The 25037-nt window shown below is 35.0% G+C and overlaps 1 protein-coding gene across 1 annotated transcript in view; it reads left to right on the top strand.

Moving 5' to 3' along the window:
• Positions 1-606: 606 nt before the first annotated feature.
• Positions 607-25037, top strand: part of LOC150107133 (retinol dehydrogenase 11-like) — a 46759-nt gene continuing 22328 nt past the window's right edge. The window contains exon 1 of the mRNA XM_090391657.1: positions 607-795. Coding sequence (XP_090247783.1) covers positions 642-795 — 154 coding nt within the window. The 5' untranslated portion in view covers positions 607-641. The remainder of the gene's footprint in view (positions 796-25037) is intronic.

Raw genomic sequence — 25037 nt, 5'->3', positions numbered from 1 at the left:
GTTCGTGTTTTCCCCCCACCCCTCTTCCTTTCAAGTTTCGTTCTGTTTCGTAAATTTGTAGGTTGTGTTCTTTAATGTAATTTCCAGAAAAAAATCTTTGGTTAAGGAATAAACAAATTTCGAACATCGAAGATAACTTCATAAATAAAAGAAGTGCTGATAATACAAATCATTCGCAGCATTACTGAAGTTTTCCAATGCGTAACGGAAGCACCTTTTGCTATTTTCAGAGTTACGATGCGTGTGTATATGCGAGCGTGCTGCGGGCGCCAGCGCTCGTGATTAAAATTAACGAAAGATTTTGTCATTGCTTTTCTAATGACATGAAAGTCTTAATTTTTGACGTGTATCATGAGAGAAGAGTTTGGTTATTTTTAACCATCCTGTGATCCACTTTTTCATGTTTCCAAGTATGACTCTGCCAGGGTCTATCAGGAGGAAGCACCACCTCGATTCACGTCTAAACACACATTCCTTTTTTCTTAAAGTCACGTGATATTCGCAGATGTGCAGGCATCTCGAAATATGGAATCTTCCACCCTGACTTCACTCATAGAGCGAAGTACGCAAGCGCAAATATTCTCCTTAAGCAAAGGCATTCCTATCACGTGTCATTTGCAGAAGTTGAATGTGAAGGAAAAATGCTAGAGGGAACGCTTTCGGTTTATGCTTTCATTGTGATTTTTCCTTTGGCTGTCATAGCCGGCCTTCTCTTTCTCATCAGGAATTATATTCGCACGACAGAGTGGTGTGATAATGACTCCCGACTGGATGGTAAAACCATACTTGTTACAGGTGAGTGACATAAATCATATCCACCCCCCCCCCCAAAAAAAATATATATATATATTTGCTTAAAAATACGCCAAGTATTCAAAAACAACAAAAATACGAATATGAATCTGGAAAGAAAATCAAGCATGTAGAGGTTTCTTATTTAAATTTAACTGCAACAATTTTTAAATCGAACAAGGCATTTTCGGAATTAAATATATATATATATATTTAATTCCGAAAATGCCAGATTAGATCGCGCCCTGAGGCAAACAATTAAATACATATCGCCCGTTATGAATTATTGGTTATTTTTAACCATCCTGTTATCCACTTTTTCATGTTTCCAAGTATGACTCTGCTGGGGTCTATCAGGAGGAAGCACCACCTCGATATAAGACAAAAATATAAGAAAATCTCCAATTGCTATTTTGTTTTTATTATAAAAGAAATATTAATGCGAAACAATTACATAACGATAATAATTAAATGTTTGCTCTACTGAGATATCGCACAATAAAACTGTTCATAAGCTCTTCTAAATTTAAATTATAAGCTATGTCTGCCTCTATCGATATAGTTGCTAGACCAACCAATGTTTCTTGGGTCATTGCTGTTCGCAAATAATTTTTAATCAGTTTTAGCTTGGAAAAACTTCTTTCCGCACTTGCTGTTAGCGTAGCGACGGCGCCTACTGCAATATAGCTGAACGAGCGCTCTTATTAAGCGTCGCCGTGAGGCAGGCTGCCTCTATGCTACACCCTGTCGACGGTACTGATATACAAAGTCTCACAGGTCCAGAACGTTCACCGAAATTTTTCTAAGCTCACTAGCACTTGGAAATTAAATTCATTAGTGATTTAGGGATCCATCTAAAACCTCAAATGGATTTGATGAAATGGTGTTGCTGGAGAAACAACTCAAAATCTCAGTTACGTCACAAATAACTGCGATTTGGTTGTGATTTTTCTTCTCGTGATCTTCTTACAGCACGCATCCTCCTTATCGTTTATGTCCTGCTAAACTACATGTTTGTAATCATCAGTGTGAAAAAAAAGTATGACCCGACCCATCCCCCCGAAACCTTTAGAATTTTGTTGGATTCACCTAATCGCTCGATCCCCCACACTTTGAGATTCATTGTATGGTGACTATGCTTTAGTATTTCATGATAGTACAAATGCAGGATTTAAAAAAAAAAAAAGTTTAAAGATCTAGAGAAGTGTGAAATAAGAAGTGTAAAGTTAAAGTTAATCATATTAACTTTAACTTTACACTTCTTATTTCACACATTAGAGAACTGTTTCCAAGAAACAATAAATTAATGTGTTGAAAATGCACCTTTGTTTTATTATCATGAAGATGAAAAGTTTGGCCGTTTTCCCTTAACCATGTACACAATTGCAAAACTTACACCTCATAAGTGCTGAGTTCCTGGCGGATTGCGCTTTTTTCCATCTCTCATTTGCTAATGTACAACAGCATCTCGAACAAGGGAGACATGATTTTCAATGATTTTGCTAAACAGCTCTTGAACTATCATAGATGAGGACACATGGTAGTGGAAAAGCTGTTCCAATATAGAGATACATTGCTGAACTTAAAAACCTGTCTAAAGCAAGTGGGAAATATAAATATATACTGTACACATATGTTGAATATATCAGATCACTGTCCGTCCATTGAAAGCTTTGCTGACCGTCATCATTGCGACTTTTGTTGTTATAAGTTTTATGGTCTTTCATGCGTGGTGTTAAAAGAAAAGTCGCAATGATGACGGTCAGCAAAGCTTTCAATGGACGGACAGTGATCTGATATATTCAACATATGTGTACAGTATATATTTATATTGCATGGGCAATGATCAAAAAGAAAGAAGAAATCTGTTGACATTAAAAAAAAAAAAAAAAAAAGAGCTGGGGGTTGTATTTAATGGAAAACACCATGGAGAAGGCTACTCCAAAGAACAGAAGTAGACGTAAAAAAATAAGATGAGAAGTTGGTTCAATATGTCTGAAAGAGAACTGTGTACTGATGTTAACGAGTGGATTCTCATCTTAGATGATGATAAGAAAGTGGAGCAATGGTAGTGTCCAATAAGATAGAAAAAAGTCACAGAGAGAAGAATAGAACACCTATGAGAAAGTGGCTGAATGGAGTGCGTGAGAATTATTAAGATTGCCTTTTTGTATGCAATCGAGAATTCTTAGGGAGGTTTTTGGTGCTCTCTTAGAATACTGCTCTCGCCCCCAAAAAGGAGAGCAATATTCTAAATTCGGGCAGATTTGAGATTTATCGTGTTGGGTTTGAGCAGGAGAGAGGTAGTGTTTTGAACTAAAAAGAAAAGCATCAAGTTGTTTTCCGAGGCTAAGGAAGCTATGGTCGCGATGTATTTATACTAAATCAACCTAGATGTGAAAGTCAACTCAGGAAGAGAAAATGTTCTTGACTGAAAATCGGAACATCAAAAGTAAGAGGAAATGAAGTAAGATCTTTCTCTCGGATAATAAAACGGCTGTGTTTTGATAGTACCGCACTTTACAATATTATCTTTACTTCACTTGATAATAATGAGAAGATCAGAGTTTAAGACATTGGTTATGGAAGATTCTGAAGATTGAATCATTTGAGTCCTACAAGGGTTTTCGAATAAAAAAGTGAAATGGAGAACTTCGTTAACAAAACTATGAAATAAGATATGAAATTGAGAGAGAAGGTCGTTCATGTATAGGAGTAAGGCATAGGTGAGAGAACAGAATCCTAAGTACTCTAGTATCGATAAATCTGAGATGTTGCTATCCACCATTGATGCGCAATGAACGCTCAAACAGGAAAATGGCAATCCAATCATGAAGGATAGGAGAGAGACCACAGCTTGGTAGCTTGATAAGAAGACTTCGATCCCATATACGATCAAATGTCCTGGAAATATGGGTTCCATGTATGACTTAATTTTTTAATGGTATTAACAACACCAAACAATTTAATCAAAAGATGTTTTATTAACTGCTTATATTTTGCTGAATTTCAAATCAGCATCAACAGAGCACAACAAACTTGTACACGCCACGTCTTGGACACGCCAAGGAGTGTCCAAGGCGTGGTCTGCCAGTCCTGACTTGCAATAGTAATAGTAGCGAATGTATTTTTTTATGTTCTTCCAGGCGGATGTTAGGTGATCTTCCTGTTTGTCCACAGTAGGCCAAGTCATAGTCACAGGGAACTTCATGCACTCCTGGGTGTGCTAAAGGGTGAAGTTTATCCTTAGGCGAGCGGATCAGAGTTGTTAGTTTTACATGCGGTTTAAAAGTGGTGCGAAGGCCACGTTTCAACAGTACTTTGGCTATCTTTTCTGATGTACCTCTGACATAGGGAATACAGATGGTCATATTGTGTTCCTGTGTATTTTTTCCCAACACATTAGAGGGCGTCATAAATAGGACTTTATATCTTTTGTACACTGCAATTTTATTGTTTTACTTACTCACTGTCGAGTGTACAAGTGTGTTGCGCTCTGATGATACTGATTTGAAATTCAGCAAAATATAAGCAGTTAATAAAACATCTTTTGATTAAATTGTTTGGTGTTGTTAATACCGTTAAAAAATTAAGCCACAATTAACTCAACACCTAAGCTTATCTGTTAGATTTATGGGTTCCATGAAAATTCACCGAAAACGGTTAATCGAAATACAGTTTACTGAATGGCAATTCATCGAATAAAGCAATTCATCGAATAAACAATTCATTGAATAACAATTTAACGGATGGCAATTCATCGAAAAGGCAATTTATCGAATAAACAATTCGTCGAACCACAGTTCATCGCACGACAATTGATCAAATTGATCAAAAAACAATTCACCGATAATTTTTCTATGAATTGTTTCATAATTTATCGAAAAATTGAGTAATTTTCTTGAGAACTATTGTTTAAAGTGTTTGGTAACAGTATCTAACATTACTCAAGATACAGACAACATATGTAAGTAGTCAATGAGAAGTAATAATTATTTTGTTGTATTTTAGAATAATTTTCTGTAATTATACAAACTGCTTCATTGTGTTCATAGTGATTTATCTCTAGACAACAAATTTCGTTCTAATTTCGGTTTAGATCCTTAACTATAAAATTTCATTCAATTTCATCCGGCCAGAGCGGAAAACTGAAAAATTGAACCTCACAGGCTTCTAGTACAAACAATTTCTTTGAATTCCACTAAGTCTGAGAGTTGTAATATATAATTTCGACACGTTGTCCCTTTGTAGCTCCGAATATAGTTGAATTGAAAAATGGAACGGTTTGAAAAACTTTTTATGAAAATTTCAAATACCAAATCTGAGTAAAATTCATCCTATATAACTAATGTTACATGGGATGAATTTTACTGAATTATTATGGGTTGAATTTCTGCACACACACCCACACACATGAATATGTGTGTATGCAGCAGTCACATACTAATACTACTAGTAGTAATAATAATGGAGCCTCCATAGTTCAGTCGGTATAAACGAAACCCTTTAGTTGAAAGACAGGTTCGAATCTCGTCTATGACACGAATAATCAGACCGCTTCAACTGAAGGTGAGTTAGCAGGCCTCATACAGGAGTGATAACAGGGTTTTCCCTCCGGGAAACAGGCAAATCAGTACAATGAGCACACATATTTACAGAGACAGGAAACACTTATCGAACAAGAACGATAATAGGAAACTATATTGTTCTATAATTATTCCCTAATAGTTAGTGCTGTCCCACCAACCATTAGGTTGATGAGAGAGGATGATGTGAGGGAATAATAATAACTATTATTATTACTACTACTACTAACAATAATAATAATGCACCTACTGTTACTCATAACAATTAGTAGTAATAAGTGCCTTTAATTAGGAACGTAAGGATTTCATGCGATAAAGTATCCATGTCGATATAAAGATTTTCGTATAATCTTTTCCAGATGTGTAAAACACACAAAATACAGGAAACGCATATACTGATTGAAAGGTATATCTCAATATAGAGAGAAAAATAACCATACACATCTAATATATGTAAATGGGATATCATGCTAAGCTTCAACTGCATCACAAGTTAATCCAATAAAAACTGCAGTTCTTTTTAATAAATACACTTCCCGTCTTGTAATTCATTTTTTTCGATGAACTGTGATTTTTCGATGAATTGTTGGTTTTCGACGAATTGCCTTTCAATAAATTGTGTTTTCGATTAATTGTTTTTTCAATAAACTGTCGTTCGATAAATTGTTTTCGGTGAATTTTCTTGATACCGGAAATATGAAGAGTGACCTCGTGAGTTTCTACAAATCTTTCCATGTGAGTGTTTAAAGATGATCTGCAACCGCTTATTCTAGTAGAAGACATCATTGTCAAAACCATGCGAGGTACGGCAGTGACCATACGGCGTCTACGGACGTCAAATGTGAATTTTTTTTTTTTTAAATTTTTAACGATGACGATGTGGTCTGCTGTAGAATGAGAATAGCGGAATCCATATTAGTGATCACTAACTGATGGGTCTCCAGACAGTGAAAGAGATAACCTCCATTACTTTCGAGAGTATGAAAATAGTTTGATAGCTGATATGCAATGAATGACCAGAAAGGAAGCATGCAATCTAATTACACAGGATAGGAGGGAGACCAAAAGATGTTAGCTTGTTTAGAACGTCTCGATGCCAGATACGATCAAATGCTTTGGATATATCAATAACAGCCAGGTGTTTGTCTCAAGTAATAGACAAATACAACCAGGTGTCTGCCTGTCACTGCAGATTTGTCTGTATCAATAACAATCTCGTACAGTTTCTCAATGTCAACAGGACTGCTACGAAAAGTCCTGTTGCTCTAGAGCAGGGTCCACGGAAGGTGAATAAGTGTTCCACGAAACAGGAATTTGTCATTTTAGTTTTCTAAACATTTTTCATGAATAAATATTTTATAGTGGAAATATTCTTAGGAGAATAATATTCGTGAATATGTCGAAAAGCTCAGACCCAGAACGCCTAATAACATCTGTGTATCGTTAATTTTCACACATCGAAACCTTTTAACATTTGGGAAAGGGAATACCGCTGTTTATGACCGATCATTAAAATTGCCTGCAAGCGGATTATAACAATGTGCGGCGTATCCTCTGTTCTCAAAACTGAAGGAAATGACATCTGTGTAGCAAATGTCAGCGACCAAGCGGCATATTTTTAAACATGGAAATATTAATGAATTATCGTTAACTTTCACGCATCGAAATTTTTCAACAATCGGGAAAGAGAATACTGCTGTTTATGACCGATCTTAAAAATTGCCTGCAATTTTTAAGATGGGCGGCGTATCCTCTGTTCTCAAAACTGAAAGAAATAACATCTGTTGCAAATGTTAGTGACCAATCAGCAAGGAAATATAAAGAAAATTTTTTCACTGAAATTGAAGATCAAGGTAGTCTGTATCCGGTTCTAAAATCTATTAATACTGAATACTTTCTTCGCAAGTTCGTATTGCAGTGTGTAAGTACTTGTTCTGAAACAGGAGTGCCGTGATTTTTTTAAAAGTAATAGGAATACAGATTTAAATTCTAATATGAATAAGAGACAAGGCACTTTGTTTACTTTTGGTGTTAAGAAATCTCTTATTGAAGGTGTTTGTGACGGAACAAACACCTTCAATAAGAGATTGAAGGTGTTTGTTCCGTCACACAGGAGAAAAAGTCTGCACTCACTCGTATAAGTACTTATAATATTATAAATTTTTGGTGATCAGAATGGGATATGTCAATGAAAATCAGCACAAATTAATTTAATAATGTTTATGTTTAATTAATTATTAATTAATAATTAATGATCAATTATTAATTAATAATAAAAATCTGTTAAATTAACAATTAACTATTAATTAATACATTACAAACTAACCAAGGTGTTCCGTGAAATTTTCAGGATTTGTGAAGTTCCGTCGTAGAAAAAGTTTGGGAAACCCTGCTCTAGAGACTACACTTGGAACTTTCTCAGTCTACTTCAAGTTTTCAAATAAGCAGTGCGGTAGTCTTACACCAGACACTAAAATCCATCTTCTACCTAAACACAATTACAAACATCCATTCTCGAAATATTATTCAAGCTCATTGGGGAAACGCTATATATATATATATATATATATATATATATTATTATTATTATTATTATTATTCCTGACACCTCCAAGGAGTCCGAAGACTCATCGCGGGAGGATACCTACAACTGTCTCAACCACTATGCGGGATGAAAAACCCGAGTTTCCGGGAGAAAAAACCCTGCTACCTCCGTATGAGATCGGCTAACTCACTTTCGATTGAAAATCGTCCTGATAAAGATTCCTCCCGTCGCGACGAGAATCGAACTTAGGCCTATTCCAATCGAAGGGCTCAATATACCGTCGTTCTTCCAATTGCGCTACGGAGGCGCTGGATGAGGCCAACTAGTCCGATAATTGGATTTTTATGCATATTTTATATATAATACTTACTTCAATAGAGTACTTATATATTATATGGACACTGACAGATGCATCCTAGTTACAGATCTTGACTGTAGCAAATCACAGCAGCATATTTTTCATCCATTACTTTTAGCACGTTTACGTCGTGACGGTTATAGCATGCATGACGTTATTGTTGGCTACACGCCAACTGGTATGACGTGTGTCTCTCCAGTAGGCAAGCATATTTTTTACAAATTCGTTAAACCTAGTATGAGGCTAATTTCAGTACCTGAAATTCTATTTTTTTCCCTTTAAGCCCCCCCCCCAACCGGCCATGACGTCTATAGGCTTAATACATTCATTAGCGTATTTATGTCAAATGAGAGTTATATTTAGTTGTATTTGCATTATTATCGATTGTTTAATTAAACTTTCGCGAATTATTTGGTATTCGCACACTTATCCATTACCCAACTGGTTTAGGAGAAAGTGGTAAAAGAATGTAGTTTTGTGATAAATAGGAAAGATTTGGTTTAATTTAGCTATGAATTCAGCATTTCGGCTGTTAGTTTGTATGTGTAATCTTCAGCCGGTTTGTCTGCTTTGTTGGAAGAAACACGCAGACCTGATGTTCGTTTTGGTGGGGAATCGGAAACAAAACACTTTTGTCCATTTGTCGACATTTAGCGGAAAGTCTGCTCACAAGTATTGTGCCTGTATTGCAGTTAAAGATGAGCTAGGAAAGTGTATGCATATCACTGTATACACTGGTAATAATTGGTTATGAAGATGCAGAACGTCTTCGCTGGGATGAACTTGATAACTCTGATTGAATTATATGATGACAGCTTTACAATATACTGTATTATATTCATTGATCACTATTTTTAACATCGTATCATCACATCAGTACAGTAAAACAAATTAAAGGACTATCCTTCCTTCCCTTCACGTATTACGCTTAATGACTGTCATGCCAAGTAACTAGGCAAAAAATAATATATATTTCATAGAGAGTTATATTATTATTTTATATGAACTCCCTGCGGTAGGGAAGGCCGTCGTAACCTACTAAGGCAATGCTTAGGAGTGGCAAGTTTGGAGGGCGGCTGAAACGTAAAATTGTATCTCAACCATAAAAATACCGTTTTTTTTTTTTTTAATTTTATTTTAATTTTATTTTACATATTTTCTTGAAGTTATGGGCGGTATATACCGTAACAACGGTCCTGGCTGTGTGTGATCTAACAGTATGATAGGGTTAATCCAACTGCATAGCCTGCATGTCTGGCAATTTCTATTGAGACCTGAAAAGCCTATCGATAGCTTTATAAAGGATCTTCATTTTCTAGACGGTATACTAGAGTCTCTTTCCATTCAAAGGACATCGTCGTAGCCTAATCACTGCCAACTCAGAAGGCTTAGCCAAAGATATGTATAAGTAAATTATTTATAATAATAATAATAATAAGCTAACGCATTTCATTCCCTTATAGGGAGTAGGCGAGACCTTTAAACCCTATCTAGCTTTTGGAGACTGAGTGGGCATTTCAATCTCCACCGGTAGCCAATCAGAGATATCTGACCCATGCCTAGCACTAATCTATCATTGGTGTGCCTATAATATCACTATTATAGGCGCACCGATGAAGAGACGAGCAAACAACTGCTGATATCTCTTGGTACCCAAACCTAACAGGATATGTTACTGTCTGAAATAATATGAGTTCTACGGTCGATTTTCTCGAGTTTACGGGATGAAAAACCCGAGTATTCTTTATTGTTTTAAAACACAAACAAAATGATGAAATTTCATGTCGGTTTGGAGGTTTCCCGTCAAAGAACCCCCCCACACACCAGTAGTTCCCATCAAGAAACCAGAGCAAACATTGAAAAGTAATTTAATGAAACAAACTCAGTTTCAACAGAATCCAAGACAGGCACCATCAACATAAGTGTCAACGGAAAAGAAGTCGAACTGGCAGAAGAATTAGAAGTATCACGTGGATATAATTGGTGTTACGAAAAAGACTAAATTAGGTGAGATTCTGCTAAATAATGATATAAGTTGTTATATTCAAACAACAGTGATCAAGGAAGGAAAGAATAACTATGGCAAGCAATACCAAAAAAAAAAAAAAAAAATTAACTTCTCGAAGCAAGAAATTACCAGTAGGGTCACGTCTGCAAACTTCAAAATGGAGAATTGGACAATGAAACTTATGTGTGGGTCCCACAGATTATTCTGCTAAGGATGAAGTGTAAGAATATTTCGAATCATTAGAGAAAGCAGCTGACATAAAGAAAACGAAAAAGATGTTCTTTGTTGGAGATCTAAACAGTACAGTAGGAAATGAATCAAAGACATATAGAAATATTTTGGAAAAATTTGGAGAAAAGAGCAAAACAAAAGAATAAGTGCTTGATGGATTCCTGAGACACGGATTAGTCATCATTAATACCATGTTTTAATAAAAGATGTGCACAAATTCACATGGAGAGAAGACAAAAGAAAAGTCTTATTTATCTATATTATCGTGGATAATAATATCTTCACATTGTCTCAAATATAGAAGTAATCATCACTTAACTTTATGCAGGATAAAAATGAATATTATATCCAAAGAAAAAGTAAGATTTGGAGGCGAACTGTAGACTCAATTTTACAAATATTATTTGTACACTTTATACAAGAAAAAAGGAGAGTTTGAAAACATGAACCAAACCTTGGTGTCTCTGTGGCAATCTCTGAAGAAAGCATTGACTGCTAGAGGTGTGGTGAAGTTGATTACAAGAATAGAAAAATCAAACTGCATAGTAGACACAAGAAGTTAAAAGAAGTCCTATAAAGGAAGTAAGAATATCAAAAATTCTTAGCAAGTCGGCAGATGTCCTAAGAAAAAATGTAAGAGAGCAACTATATGCAAAAATAACTAAATAAAAGTTGTAGAAAGACTTTGGTAAGCGTACTGAAAATAAATATTCGGGAGGTGACAAAATGTTCTAGAGGATACTGAGAAAGTTTAGAAATGTAGAAAAGAGGTAAAAGGATTAGAGATCAGAAGACCCATAATGTACCGTGCATGCTTTCAAAACCAGTAGGGTGTACTAGAATAGAGTTCTTAATGCTAATTCCAGTAGGTTTTTTTTTTTTGTCTGTGTGTCGCGTGTGTTCTTCTGGACCGTTTACCTGTTTCAGAATGAAAGCATGAGTTTCCGAAAGGGAGAAAACTCCCTGAACCACCTTAGGAGACTGGCTAACTCATCTTCAATTCAAAAGCTCTGACAAATGTTCTTCAGATTCTCAACGGGATTCTAACTCTGTCCTTTCGAAACAAAGGGCATCGTGAAACCAACTGAGCTACGATGACTAATTATTTTGAAAGATTATTAAATGAAACAAGCAGTATAGAACGGTGATAGAAAATATTCATGAAGAATGTAATCGGAAAGGCATTTCATAATTGAGAAAAGCTATCAAGAGCATGAAATTTCGAAAAGAAGCAGGAGTAGATGATATTCCACCAGAAATGCTCAAATATAGAGGTATACGAGTTTTATAGTGGCTACACTGCATAATTCAGAAGGCCTTGTCAGAGAGTCGAATTCCAGCTGATTGGAGTAGAGCTCTCATATTAGCTCATCTATAAAAAGAGAAATAAAACTGAATGTGGGAATTACAGAAGAATTTCTCTAATACGTGTTTAAGTTAAAATTTACGCAAACATACTTGAGAAGAGGCTACGAAAAATTGTGGAAGAGAAATTTGGAGAAGAACAAGCTGGATTAATGCCAAACATGCGTGCGAATCAGATTTCCACTTTACGACAAATAGTTGAGAACGTGTGCGAATACTACAAGAATCTGTATTTCAGTTTTGTAGATCTGGAAAAAGCATATGACAAGGTGCCAAGAGAAAAGCTGTTTAGAACGCTACAATTATACATGGCAAATGGAACATCTATATTTAAGTTATAAGTAAGCAGTTAGTGAAAGAATTACAAAAATATAGACTGATGTAATATCAGGGGTGAGATAAGGGTGATTTAAACACATTATGGAGGAAGGTGTAATTAAAACTGATATCAGGATGGTAGATAAGAAAGTTAGCTCTTTGTTTTGTGCAGATGATGCACTCTTAAACAAATCCAGTAGCGATCTCCAGGATTATTTAACGAATCTAAATAACAGGTGTAACAAATTTCACATGAAAATTACTAGAAAAAAAAAAAGGCTTAAACTATGAAAATAGGAAGGAACGTGGAAATTTTCAACTGCATTCGCAATGGGAAACCTACAGCACAAGTAATATACGAGGAGTGGATCCGAAAGGTTCTCGACCTAACAATGAAAAAACGAATTTATAATTTCCAAATTATTTTTATTTTTCAACATAATCTCCCTTAAGACTTATATATTTATTCCAGCGATGCTCCAGCGCCATTATCCCGTCACCGGTAGTGGTTCTCAGTAAGATCTGCAAAATACCCCTCTACAGTTGCAATCACCTCTTGATTCGAAGAAAAACGCTGACCAGCGAGCAGGAGTTTCAGTTTTGGGAAGGGATAGAAATCAGAGGGAACCAAATCTGGGGAACAGGGTAGATGTTCCAACAACTCATAGTGCAGATTCCTTAATTTTCCCATTGCCAAAACACCTTTGTGGGCAGGTGCATTGTCCTTATGAAAGATGACTTTTTTCTTCTTCAAACCGGGTCTTTTGTTACGAATTTTTTCGTTTAGTCTGGTTAAAAGATCGGAATAATATTCCGATCTTTTAACTAGATTATTGTTAAAACAATAACCCCGGTTATTGTTTTACCCTTTTCATGATAATTAATAAACAAAATACCTTTAGCATCCCAAAACACCGATGCCATGACCTTTCCTGCTGATCGAACCGACTTTGTCTTCTTTGGCGCTGAACAACTGGCTTCTGTCTACTGTTTTGACTGCTGTTTGATTCTGGTGTATCATGGTAAATCCAAGTGGAGGACATGAGAGGACAAAGGACACGAGAACGGAATCTGTTAATTACATGTGTCAGGCAGGTTCGCCTTATTTATGGGATTAAAAGTCAATTTCCGGGTGGCAAACTATAACATAGTACTTCGTGGTTAATTCACTGAAACGCCGCGCCCTAAGTGGAATTCAAATCCCGTTTTTTTCTGACCAAAAGACAACTGTTGCAGCATTTCTACGGATGCTTTACACCAGTGTACCAAACTGGCAGAATGAGATAACCTTGTTATAGGATATAGATTTTTATTTCTCTTCATTCCTCAAAAATGGTGATACAGCATTATAACGGCCAACGCAATCATTTATCACATGTTATTTATTTATTTATTTATTTTTTTGTTGTTGTTGTTGTTCTTGAAATCCTAATAATGTTTCCAAATCAAGAAAGAGTAAATTTGCACAGACATCAAGATATAAATTCATAACTGTTAGTGATAAAACAAAAGCATTTTCCAACCTCACAGAGACAAAAAATGCTAGTACTCACCAGAAAATGTTTATTGTTTATTTTTCTACATCTAATCGTTTTTTTTTTGTTTTGTTTTGTTTTTCCTATGGTTTTGTCTTTCAATAGGAAAGCTAGCATCAGACAATAGTTTTGATGCTGCCTTCAATACCGAAGGATACGAGAACTGCTGTAATATCTGTGGCAAAGTAATTTAATCCTCCGTGTAACGTGTATTCCCTTCCAATGTTACTTGGCACTGACTTGCTATTCACATTATTATTATCCATGCCCTATTTGTCACATTCCTGAATTAATTTGACAAAGGCAGCAAAGGAACGCAAAAATGACGTACTCGACCAATTTCTTATGCCTCTTTTTTGACTGGGAAATATGTTCCTTCTCGGTTACCACTTTCAAACAACTACTTCATCTAATTAATTTGTCACTGATTATTGTGATATATGACACATCCTTCTTAACTGCTTCACCGCTCAACTCAGAGGTGGATTTAATGGTCCCTGAGCTAAAACTTTTATGAAGTCACCTTTACTGAGTAAATATTTGTTTAACAGCTTTCGGAAGCCCTAAACTTAGTTTGTCTAGCCTGTCTAACAATATATCCGATACTACTTTTTTCTGGTGCTTTGGATTTTAGTGTTCTTTCTTGGTTTATTGTGATAGATTTCCTGGTTTATTGTGAACTGCTCTGCGACAAATAACAGAAATACTCTGATTAGTATTAAGTCATTAATCAGAGTATTTCTGCTATTTGGTTGCAAAGCAGTTATCTACCACAATAAACCAGGAAAGAGCACTAAAATCCAAAGCACCAGAAAAAGTAGTATTGGATATATTGCAAACAATGGAATGGATTGGCTGTAGCAGTGAATTGGTATGTTGGCTATCTCATGCCTTCAGTTGTAAAAAATACTAGAAGAAAATGATTATTAAACATTTTCATATTAAACATATTCCGCAAATGCATTTATTAGACATCTAGAAAATAGAAAACTGGCACTTATCCACGCGATGCATTTACTGTTCTAGAGTGCTCAGAATTAACCTGGCGAAGTCCACCACCGCATAACGTTACGAAACACAATATAAACAAACTTACGTTTAAAAAAAAAAAAATAAATAAATCAAAAGTAAGGTTCGATTTAAAACGATAATATGCAAAAGCAATTTTTCATACCCGTACAGTTATTTGTATACTGTTTAATTATTTTTGGGTATAACTAGAAGAATTCCATAAATCTTATGCAAGTATGTACTATTTGACTAACAGCCACTCTTACATATGCAAATAGTTATGTGCCAACTGTTTCACTGTTATTCTAACGCATTTCTTCAAACAGAGGTTTATCAAACCAGGAACGATAAATAAACCTGACTTTTTGCTCAGCAAGCCCAATAACTTAATTACCTCCCTTTCTGAAGAAGCAACTTTTCCATGGTAAATATTACAATGGTGCAATACAGTTCATATACTGATGGGAGAAAGAGGTACCGGCCTGAATGGCAGAACGGACAGATGGGCCAACTGGCTCCGTAACTAGGTTCCAATTGTGGGCACGTGAATGTTTTTGCAGTGTGTATACGCGGTGAATGAATTTCATTGCTCGACCTGAGACAACATCTCTTCCTTGAAGTTCTGCATTTGTCTGTAGAACAAGACTCCCGAAGTCCGCTCACGGTACTGGTGGAGGACAGGTTTACAACTCTTCTTGGATGAAATGCACATAAAAACAAAAGGTATCAAAGCCAAATAGTGAGAGAAACAAAAATGTGGTAATCACCGCCACAGGTGATTAGAATTCCATGTAAAGCAGTGCATGGAATAAGAGACTGCATGTTCCCAACTAAAGAACCTTAACTTCGCAGGCAATGCCACTGAACTAGCACATTCAGGAAAGAGCTAGAAGGATATGGCTGATGAAAGTTCAGGAAAGAGCTAGAAGAACATGGCTGATGACCTCTTGAGATCATAGTGAACAGTGATCCACTAACAAGAAAAATACGTTGCAACATTTCAACCGTTTTTCAGTAGATTTAAGCTGAGTTTATTGGTAACTCCTTTGATTTGTATATATAAATTGTGATTAAAATCTACTGAAAGAAGGGTTACAACGAAACAATTGTTCGGATATGATGAGATTCTAACAATTAAAGAAAGAATTGAAATTACAAATTGGTTTTCAGTACTAGCGTTGTTGTTCACTCATTTCTTTTCCAGAGCAATTTTACAACTTTCTACAATACAAACTGTCCTGCATAATTGTTTCGATGCTTGGTAGCATTAATTTCAAATATTAAAAGCGACGTATTCGGGCAATTGCTAGAACACATAATACCAAAAATTTATTAAAATATAATACTCTAGCAGTAAAACATAACTTTCTATGCTGAAAGTATTCACTGAATTGCAATGTCAGGTTTATCATTTGGCAGTTTGCAACTTTGCACAGAACTGAAGAATTCATCTTTATGACATTTTAAATAACTAGATATGTTATGTTGATGTACTTACAACTACACAGTCAAAGGTTGTCTTTGACTAAATATTAACTGAAATTATTAAACACAAAATAAAATTAAAATGTATTATTTTTAACTTAATTGCAAGTGAACTCTAATAACTAAATTTCCACATGATGAACCAGATCCCGAAAGTAATCTCCACTCACTCCACGTTGGCCTGCATAAAGTACTCACAGAAGTACTGATTTTCAGTTATCTATAGTTTATTCGGGAAATTCATGGTTATTGGCTTCAACACAATTATGCTATACAGCCGACAGAATTTCTCTCGATTTCAAGCACTGCTGCCGTAATTCACCCACCCACCCACACTTGCATGAAGATATTTACTTTTATCTCTAAATGTCCTATTTTATCTTCTAGTTTGTTTTATGTAAACCTGTCCTTTATTTACTACAGTGAGTGGATTAAATAATATAATTTGATGATTTCCATACTCTAGAGCAGGGTTTCCCAAACTTGTCCTACGACGGAAAACTTCACAAATCCTAAAATTTTAACGGAACACCTTGGTTAGAGTCGAGTATCATCGGTCTCGTATTCAATGTAAAGCTGAGCGCACACTATCGCCGCAGCAGGCTGTATCACATCGCAAAAATGCGACAGCGCACACTACAGGCGTGCCGGACCGCAAGCCATCGCATTGACCTTGCTGTGACCGTACGTTTCGTAGAATGGATACCTCCGTACTTCACTTGCGCTCGGAGGTGTCGACAACTGCGGGCAGCTGAGTCAAGGCCAGCGCGCGCTGGCCTTAATAGCACAATCCACAAGCAAAGTGAGGAGCTTCTGATTTCAAAGCATGTTTGAACTTGTCGCAGCATTTAAAACCATTCCAGGCTCATTTTAATTGATACTTTTTCACGGAACACTTATTCACTTTCCACGGAACATAGTTTGGGAAACACTGCTCTAGAGACCAAAAATGTACTTTTCTTTTTCTTGTTTTTTCAAACAATTCAAGTCTCCAATAAGGAGCATGGAAGTCTCAAACCAGATGATGAGACTCATGTACTACCTGAAGAAATATAACACTATGATGGATTTGAATCCCACAGTCTCTTGGCTGGAGAGCAGAGATGCTAGTTATTATAATCACTTTCACACGAGAAAGAATCATTACAAAAAACAAAAAAAAAAATCATGCCAGCACAGTGCAGACTGTACTGCATAAACAAATTAGAAGAAAAATAACACATACTAAGTTAATGATATTTTCTAATAAAATATCCCAATTATATAGAAATCAAACAAATAAAATTAAAAGGTAATTTTTCATACATTTATGGCGTTAACGGGAAAGAAAAAGTAAGCAGAAAGAGAGAGATCAGTGAGGTGGTAATTATCATATACAATTCTCCCGGTCATATATCAACGTTTCCCTTAATTCGGGATAATTGTTAATGTGGCAAATGGTTCCCCCATACTTCCCAATGCCAACGTTTACATTGATTTGAAAACCCATGCGATTAAATTGCAACAACATTACGATTAAGGAAAAAAAAAAACATTTCTACTCTCGAATGAAATTTACCTTTGAGTTAAAGTGCTGCAGCTATTGTTTTCCTTCGTTACGAAAACGCCTAGTGCACGCACGCACGCACGCACGCACACACACACACACACACACACACACACACACACACACACACACACACACACACACACACACACACACACACACACACACACACACACACACACACACACACACACACACACACACACACACACACACACACACCACAGAGTTCAGAAGAAAGAAACATTAACGCGCTATATCACACATAACCACTCTATACAGGACAATATGCATACTCAAAACATTTGCTGAGCTAAGGAGATCCTCCTATAACAACACAGAACGAATGTTTATTAGGTACAACTTTTGAGCGAAATGGTTGGCAAAACCAGATACACTTGCCTCCTAATAACCTAAAATCAATTTAACACGTTGTAGCACTACTATAATTACAAAAACGCTAGTAATTGTGGATATTAACTATTCTCTCTATAGACAAAGTTGACCTTTAGAGCACGAGTCCTGGAACATCCAGTCCTTGTCTATCCACGGTTTTCAGTACTAGATGGCATTTACTTATTGGACTTCATAAGATGAAGCTTTAATTCCATGAATGTCTGTGATAATATGTCAGCACACTTTCATGTTTATGTATGTCCATGCTTAGAAATTTCCAAATAAACTTTACATAATGTTGCGTTACTTCTGTTGGAGTACAATAAAAGTGCTGATCAAGTTTAGAAATTCTTCAATGATCTTCTAAAGATGTGTTAATAATGAAATTTTTGAATACAATAATAAAAGTTGAGTTTCGTAATAGTATTCTTGTATAGTGGCATCATTATAACAATAACTAAACCTAGAGTTGTTTTTATCATATCTACTTTAAACACAAACATATTTCACCTAATTTTGCTATTAAAAACAGTCCAAATGAAATGAGACGACAAATTTTGATAAGTAATCAATAAATGCCAAATTCCATTACATTCTATAAAGGCCTGGAGGAATTATTATCATTTCGAATGGTTGGGTCAATAAAAGGTTCAATTATAACGTGGAAATAAATTATATAATTTCAGTTGCTTTCAGTTAATTTCAACATTAATTATATATAATTAATATTAATTATATATGATTAATGTTGGCCATGATTGTACTGCTGGGTCTTTCTTCTGAACTCTGTGGTGTGTGTGTGGGGGGGGAGAGACACTAGACGTTTTCGTAACCAAGCAAAACAATAGCTGCAGCACTTTAACTCAAAGGTAAATTTCATTCGGGAGTGGAAATGTTTTTTTTTTTTTTTTCAAAGACAAACAGAAAAAAAAAGGAATTATCATTAATTTTTTTAAAACAAAAAACAAAACAACAACAACAAAAAAAAAAAGATTATTTCATCAGTCTTGAATCTAATGAACACGGAAATTACTGGGAAAGCAAATCTCCAAGACAAAATAAAACCCAGCTCAATTAACTGGCACAATAAACAATTGCGCCATCAACGCTATCGAGGGATGTAGAAAACCTACGAATGTTCCCAAGTTATGACGCGTTTTATTAAATTCTAACCGTTCTTAAATTATGTATCCTAAACAGAAATAAATATTAAAATTAAGCTAAAGGAAATTTTTTTTACCTTGCATTAGTAATTACAAATTGAAAAATTACTTCATAAATTTTAATATACATCCTGAATACTAAATTTCAATTAAATGACACCCAGCCAGTATGGAATTTTTAGTATCGGTTCTTGTTGATTTACCAATTTTTTTACTTTATCAAATAAAACTGAACCACATGCAGAGGCGTAGCTAGGGAAGGGCGGAGGGAGAGGTCCTCCCCGGGCGACACTTTGAACCTTTTTGAACTTTTGCAGTTAATTCTAAAATACAGTCTCGAGAACTCATTCCCAAATATTGTAATACTACTGCGAATTTTCCTCACAATTGCTGTAAGTGTTGCTAGTTGTGAGAGGAGTTTTTCTAAATAAAATTGATTAAGAATTACCTACATTACTACGAAATAGACTTCGCCAATGTAATCGACGATTTTGCTAACAGAAAAGCAAGAAAAATAACATTTTAGAATGTTGAAATTAAAGTTTTACTTCAAAAATAAACATAGTGTTTTAATTTATTTCCCTATGCGTCGTTTTGACTTTTTGTAGTATTTTTGGTATGTATTGAGAGGGGCGGCAAACTCAGGGATCACCCCGGGCGGCAAAAGCTCTAGCTACATCACTGACCACATGGATATATTCCAGGGTGTGTATTCTAAATCCCTAACTTCATCGAATTCCATCAAACCAGAACAAGTTACTGTAATACATAAAATCGGTACATTCTGTCCCTGTGCCCTTGCAAACAGTTCAATTGAAACAAAACTTAGAGTAGCGGCTTGAGATAGATATTTTTAAGGGTTACAAGTAGCAGATTTTACTACAATCGGTCAGACCGAAGTCCAGAAGACGAATTTGCGTACGGCCAAAACATCTGTTATATATTCTTAGGCATTTTGCAAAATACTTATTTTAAAACGAATCGAATAAAAAGTAATAATTTAAGACACTTTTCATTTATTTCATTCTTTTTTATATAAAAGCACAAGCGATAGAGGTCTCTGACTAGTATGAATTTCGTTATTCAATCTAAAATTTTACTTTGCTAATCAGACACTGTATTATGTGTCTGCTACTACAATAACCTGTTATGTGTAATGTATATTAGCCATACGGTATGCACAAGAGTACTTTTTATCGTTAAACCACTCCTAAGTTTAAGACTTTTTTTTTAGCTACCTAATTCCGTAGAAAATGTCTATAGTTCGTATGGTTCTAAATTCAATTGTTCCAATAATGGGCTGTCGCTATACAAAAACGCGATTAATTCCAACATTGGAATACCGTCAGAAAGCATAATTATAACAACAAACTATAAAAGTAAAGAAAACTCACGTTAAAACTTGCTTATTTGTAGAATTTTCGCCAAGTTTCGTAGGCATCTTCTGCTCACTAAAAACGTAACGACAATTGAATAATAACAGAAAATTTCAACAGCGCCACCATAGTAGCTAATGTAAGATAAATAAGACGGTCGCGATATTCCTTAACGGAGAAAAAAAAATAAAATTATATATATATAATTTTATTTTATATTAATATATATATTATATATATATAGACAAAAAACGTGACATAAAAACGTTTCAGACGTTTCTTTTTATATATAGAGAGTAGATATAAAGTTAGAAACAAGTAGAAGATTTAATAAGTACTATCTCCCATGAAGTGGATAGATGTAGATAGCAAAACAGATGTATGGATAGTCAGATCTGATGGACTACGACTGTTCCCTTTATGGGATCGAGTATTTTTAAATTTGTTAATCATCTTTCCTAACTTATATATTATTTTTATTTTTTATTTTTTCAGGCATACCTTTTTGGAATTTTCTGTTATTGTTTAGTTGCCTTTCCGTTTTTTATTAAAAAAATATTTTTTTTTTTATTTAACTGAAGATGCCAATGTAACATCAGCGAAAATTCTACAAATAAATAATTTTTAAGTGACTTTTCTTCCGTTTTATATTTTGTCATTTATTAATTACGAAAAGCACCTTGTTGAATATTCGATTCGATATTTCAGTTTATTTAACAGGATACCCATCGGAAGAATGGAAAAATAATTCCTATTTACATATTTAAAAAAAGAAAGTAGTAAAAAAGACCCTAAAATTACACATAAATAAGCATTCTGAACACACGGATCTACAGAGGTGGGGGGGGGGGAGGAATATAGGGCTAACCATCTTTTCTTCGAGTTACAGTTGTGGTTGCGAAGTCCAAGAATACTTGAAAAAGGTCATGGGTTTAAGTGTCTGTTAGGGCCACTGATAGGATAGGACAGATTGGATAAGCATTCTGAATTCCTGTTACAAAACAAATAGTACAATATTAATTTTTTTTTAAATTACAAAATATTATGAATACTATTCTGGAATCACAGATTTTTTTTCTTCTTTTTTTAGAAAAGGATCGTCATGTATAGATCCAGCTTTCTGTCTAAAATTGATAATAGAAAAAAGGGAGACAGCACAATCTAGAAATATATATTAGATTTTGAAATCCATTCGATAATGCAAAAAGAAACAATTTGTTTTAACATATTACAAAAAAGACAAATACCACGTAGCATTCTAAGAGCAATTATACTCACCCTTCCCTTCTCGTCAATCCCTTAGGACGAGTCGAGTCCCCTAATCAGAGGTTTAACGAATTAATGCAGCCAGCTTTAATCCGGTATGGGCAAGTATTCATGACTATAGATCCGTCTATGTTCACGGGGACGGTTTGCCTGTTCGAGGGATGAAAAAACCAGAGTTTTCGTGTGAAAAAACTCTTCTACGTCCGTAGGAGACCACCTAACTCACCTTTAGCCGAAAGAGACTAGATAAAGATTTCTCACGTTATGGACGGGAATTGATCCCCGGTCTTTCCAACCAAAGGGATTCGTCCGTACCGATTGAGCTACGGAGGCTCTAAATTATACTCCTATATGAGGATAATGAAGATACGATTGTACTATGAACCCTGAGTGAGAGAGAGAGAGAGAGAGAGAGAGAGAGAAACGGAGATATATCTTGGAGATAAATAAACTGTGGAGTTAGACAGGACGTCCCCTGACTGCAACTCTGTTAAATAATAATCTTCTTCTTCTGCAGCTTCTCCCACTTAAGTGGGGTCACTGTTGATAATGAGTTCCTCCACACCTTCCTGTCTTGGGCTGTCACCACATCCAAGTTCTTCATCCTTAAGTCCTCTTCTACCAACTCCCTCCATCTCTTCTTTGGCCGTCCACGCTTCCGCCTTCCTTGCACATCCATCTGCATGACCCTTCTTCCAACATATTCGTCCTCCCTCCTCATCACAATACCAAACCATCTCAACCTTGCCTCCTGTATTTTCGCTCCTAAGTTCGTAACTTTCACTGTTCCCCTGACATAGTCATTTCTCAAACGATCCTTTCTGGTCACACCGCACATCCACCGCACATATTATTATTTAACTCTGTTAAATAATAATATGGGATTAAAATACCATCACGGTATTAAAGAATCCTATAATGTGAATTTAAGGGCATTCCTTTTTTGCTAATAACTTCTTATTCTCAAAACAAACTTCAGAAGTTGTTGTAAGAGAAATAGCCGAATGCTTCCGAACAACAATTTCAATAGAAAATTAAAAATAATGCCTTTTACAAGATCCAACTAAAAATAAAATAGTAATAAGTAGCATAATTTGGGAAGAAAGTGATTCTCTTACTTATTTAGGATGCATCATTTGATATGAAGATGAGAAGCACAAATATAAAAATTACAAAATACCCAAATATAACATGTAACAAATCCTGTGATTAAACTATATGGTATAAAGACGATATGAAAAGTAATGATACACTTCGTTGTATAACTGTATAAACATAATTTTATATGGACAATAACACAAAAAGATGCGCAAAGATTAATAGCATATGAAAAGAATTTATCAGAAAAACAGCAACATATGCCTCATTTTATCATATGAAAAAATTAAACCAGAAACCAGTAAGAGAGAAAACAAAGAAATATAAATATAGTGGGATAGAGCATGTGAGACGAATGAAAATAAAAATACTACCCCAAAAGTTCTTCATTATAATTTATACCATCTCGAAAAGGCGTTAGGTCTTCAAGGAACTTGCCGATGACTTATGAAGCTGAAATAGACCATAATAAGCCTAAATTATTGAAATGAATAATGATGATGATGATGATGGAGAAGATATTTCTGTTGTTTGGATAACTATCCTGGCTTCCTCGACGAATTTACCTATTCAGAGAACTCCATCGAGTGATGGATTTCTTTGCATAATGAGGTTATAAAAGTCATATAAAAATTCGACTAGTGTCGAAAGTTACGGCGCATTTTGACATCGAACTGTTTTGTTCTTTAGACTTTAATTCTCTTTTGCCACTCCAGTAAAGAAAATAATAATAATAATGCCCCACTGAAGCCACTCAGTAAATTTAAATAAAGATCTTAAATATCAAATTGAGTTAAATTTAACCTAGCCAGTGGAGATTTATTAATATCAGTTCGAATCACTATATCAATAAAATGATCAAACGCTAACTAAATATTTGGACAATTGCTTCTGTACATCATAAAGTCCAAGAATTAAATTCAGTTCTGAGTAGAACGGAGTTGTTGCAATATATAATTCCTACACGTCCTGCCCTATTTCACTTGCGCAAATGATCCGACTGAAACACTCGAACAACTTTCGGTTAGCATTCTAAATACCAAATTTGATAACCATTTGACAAAATAACAATTTGACAAAAAAAAAAAAAAAAAAAAATCTAATAGATCCTCATGCATTTTGCGACGTGTACCTAAAATGTTAGGGAAAAAAAAACTTTTTGGATTTCTGAATATTCGGGTATTATGAAACTAAGTATTTTTCCATTTTTTTTTTTTTCTGAAGCACTCGGGTTTAACAAACAGCGGCTTGACGATGTGTGCAATTATTGCTTCACTCCACGATGGGGTGTATTAAGTACAGATCTACGTACGTAGATCTGTACTTAAGGATACATGCCACTTGCTAAGTTATAGTTGCATATGCTCAGATTGTCATTTTCAGATTGTTACTTACTCGTTTCATGTAACAAACATTTACAGTTAACCACTTCAAAATAACCTTTCGAAACAAGAAAAGCTATAGCCTCCAGATGATATGGCTCCATCTTGCTAAACTTAAAGAACTTCATAGTTTTTAATTCGCCTCAATCCTTTTTTTGGGGGACGCTATCTACAAAAGGATTTTATTGTTGTTGTTGTTGTTCTACATTAAAATAAATATAATTTCAAAGGACTTTTCATGCTAATTTTAAAAATGTTTTGCTCATTTGATGCGCTCACAGAAAGATATGCAAAGCAGTTGAAATCTTTATATGATATGCGCATAGAAAGCTATTTCAGCCAGCTGTAGATTAATATAAAAAGTCTTGTATTTAACTATAAAGATAAGATATATACTTGCATATCTACAATAAAAATGCCTATATTTTCTATAGATATGCAAGTATCTCCTTATCCTATACATTCATGTATAACAGGGAATTGATATTTGCAACTAAAGATATTCATATAAAAATATAATGAACAGTATGCGCAAAGACTGATCTAAATATTCAGTAATATATTGCTAAAATGTTT

Source organism: Typopeltis vanoorti, chromosome 4, assembly GCF_054136105.1.
Source record: "Typopeltis vanoorti isolate ZY-2024b chromosome 4, IOZ_Tvanoo_1.0, whole genome shotgun sequence".
In the NCBI taxonomy this organism is placed as follows: Eukaryota; Metazoa; Arthropoda; class Arachnida; order Uropygi; family Thelyphonidae; genus Typopeltis; species Typopeltis vanoorti.
This window is presented reverse-complemented; position numbering and strand designations above follow the sequence as displayed.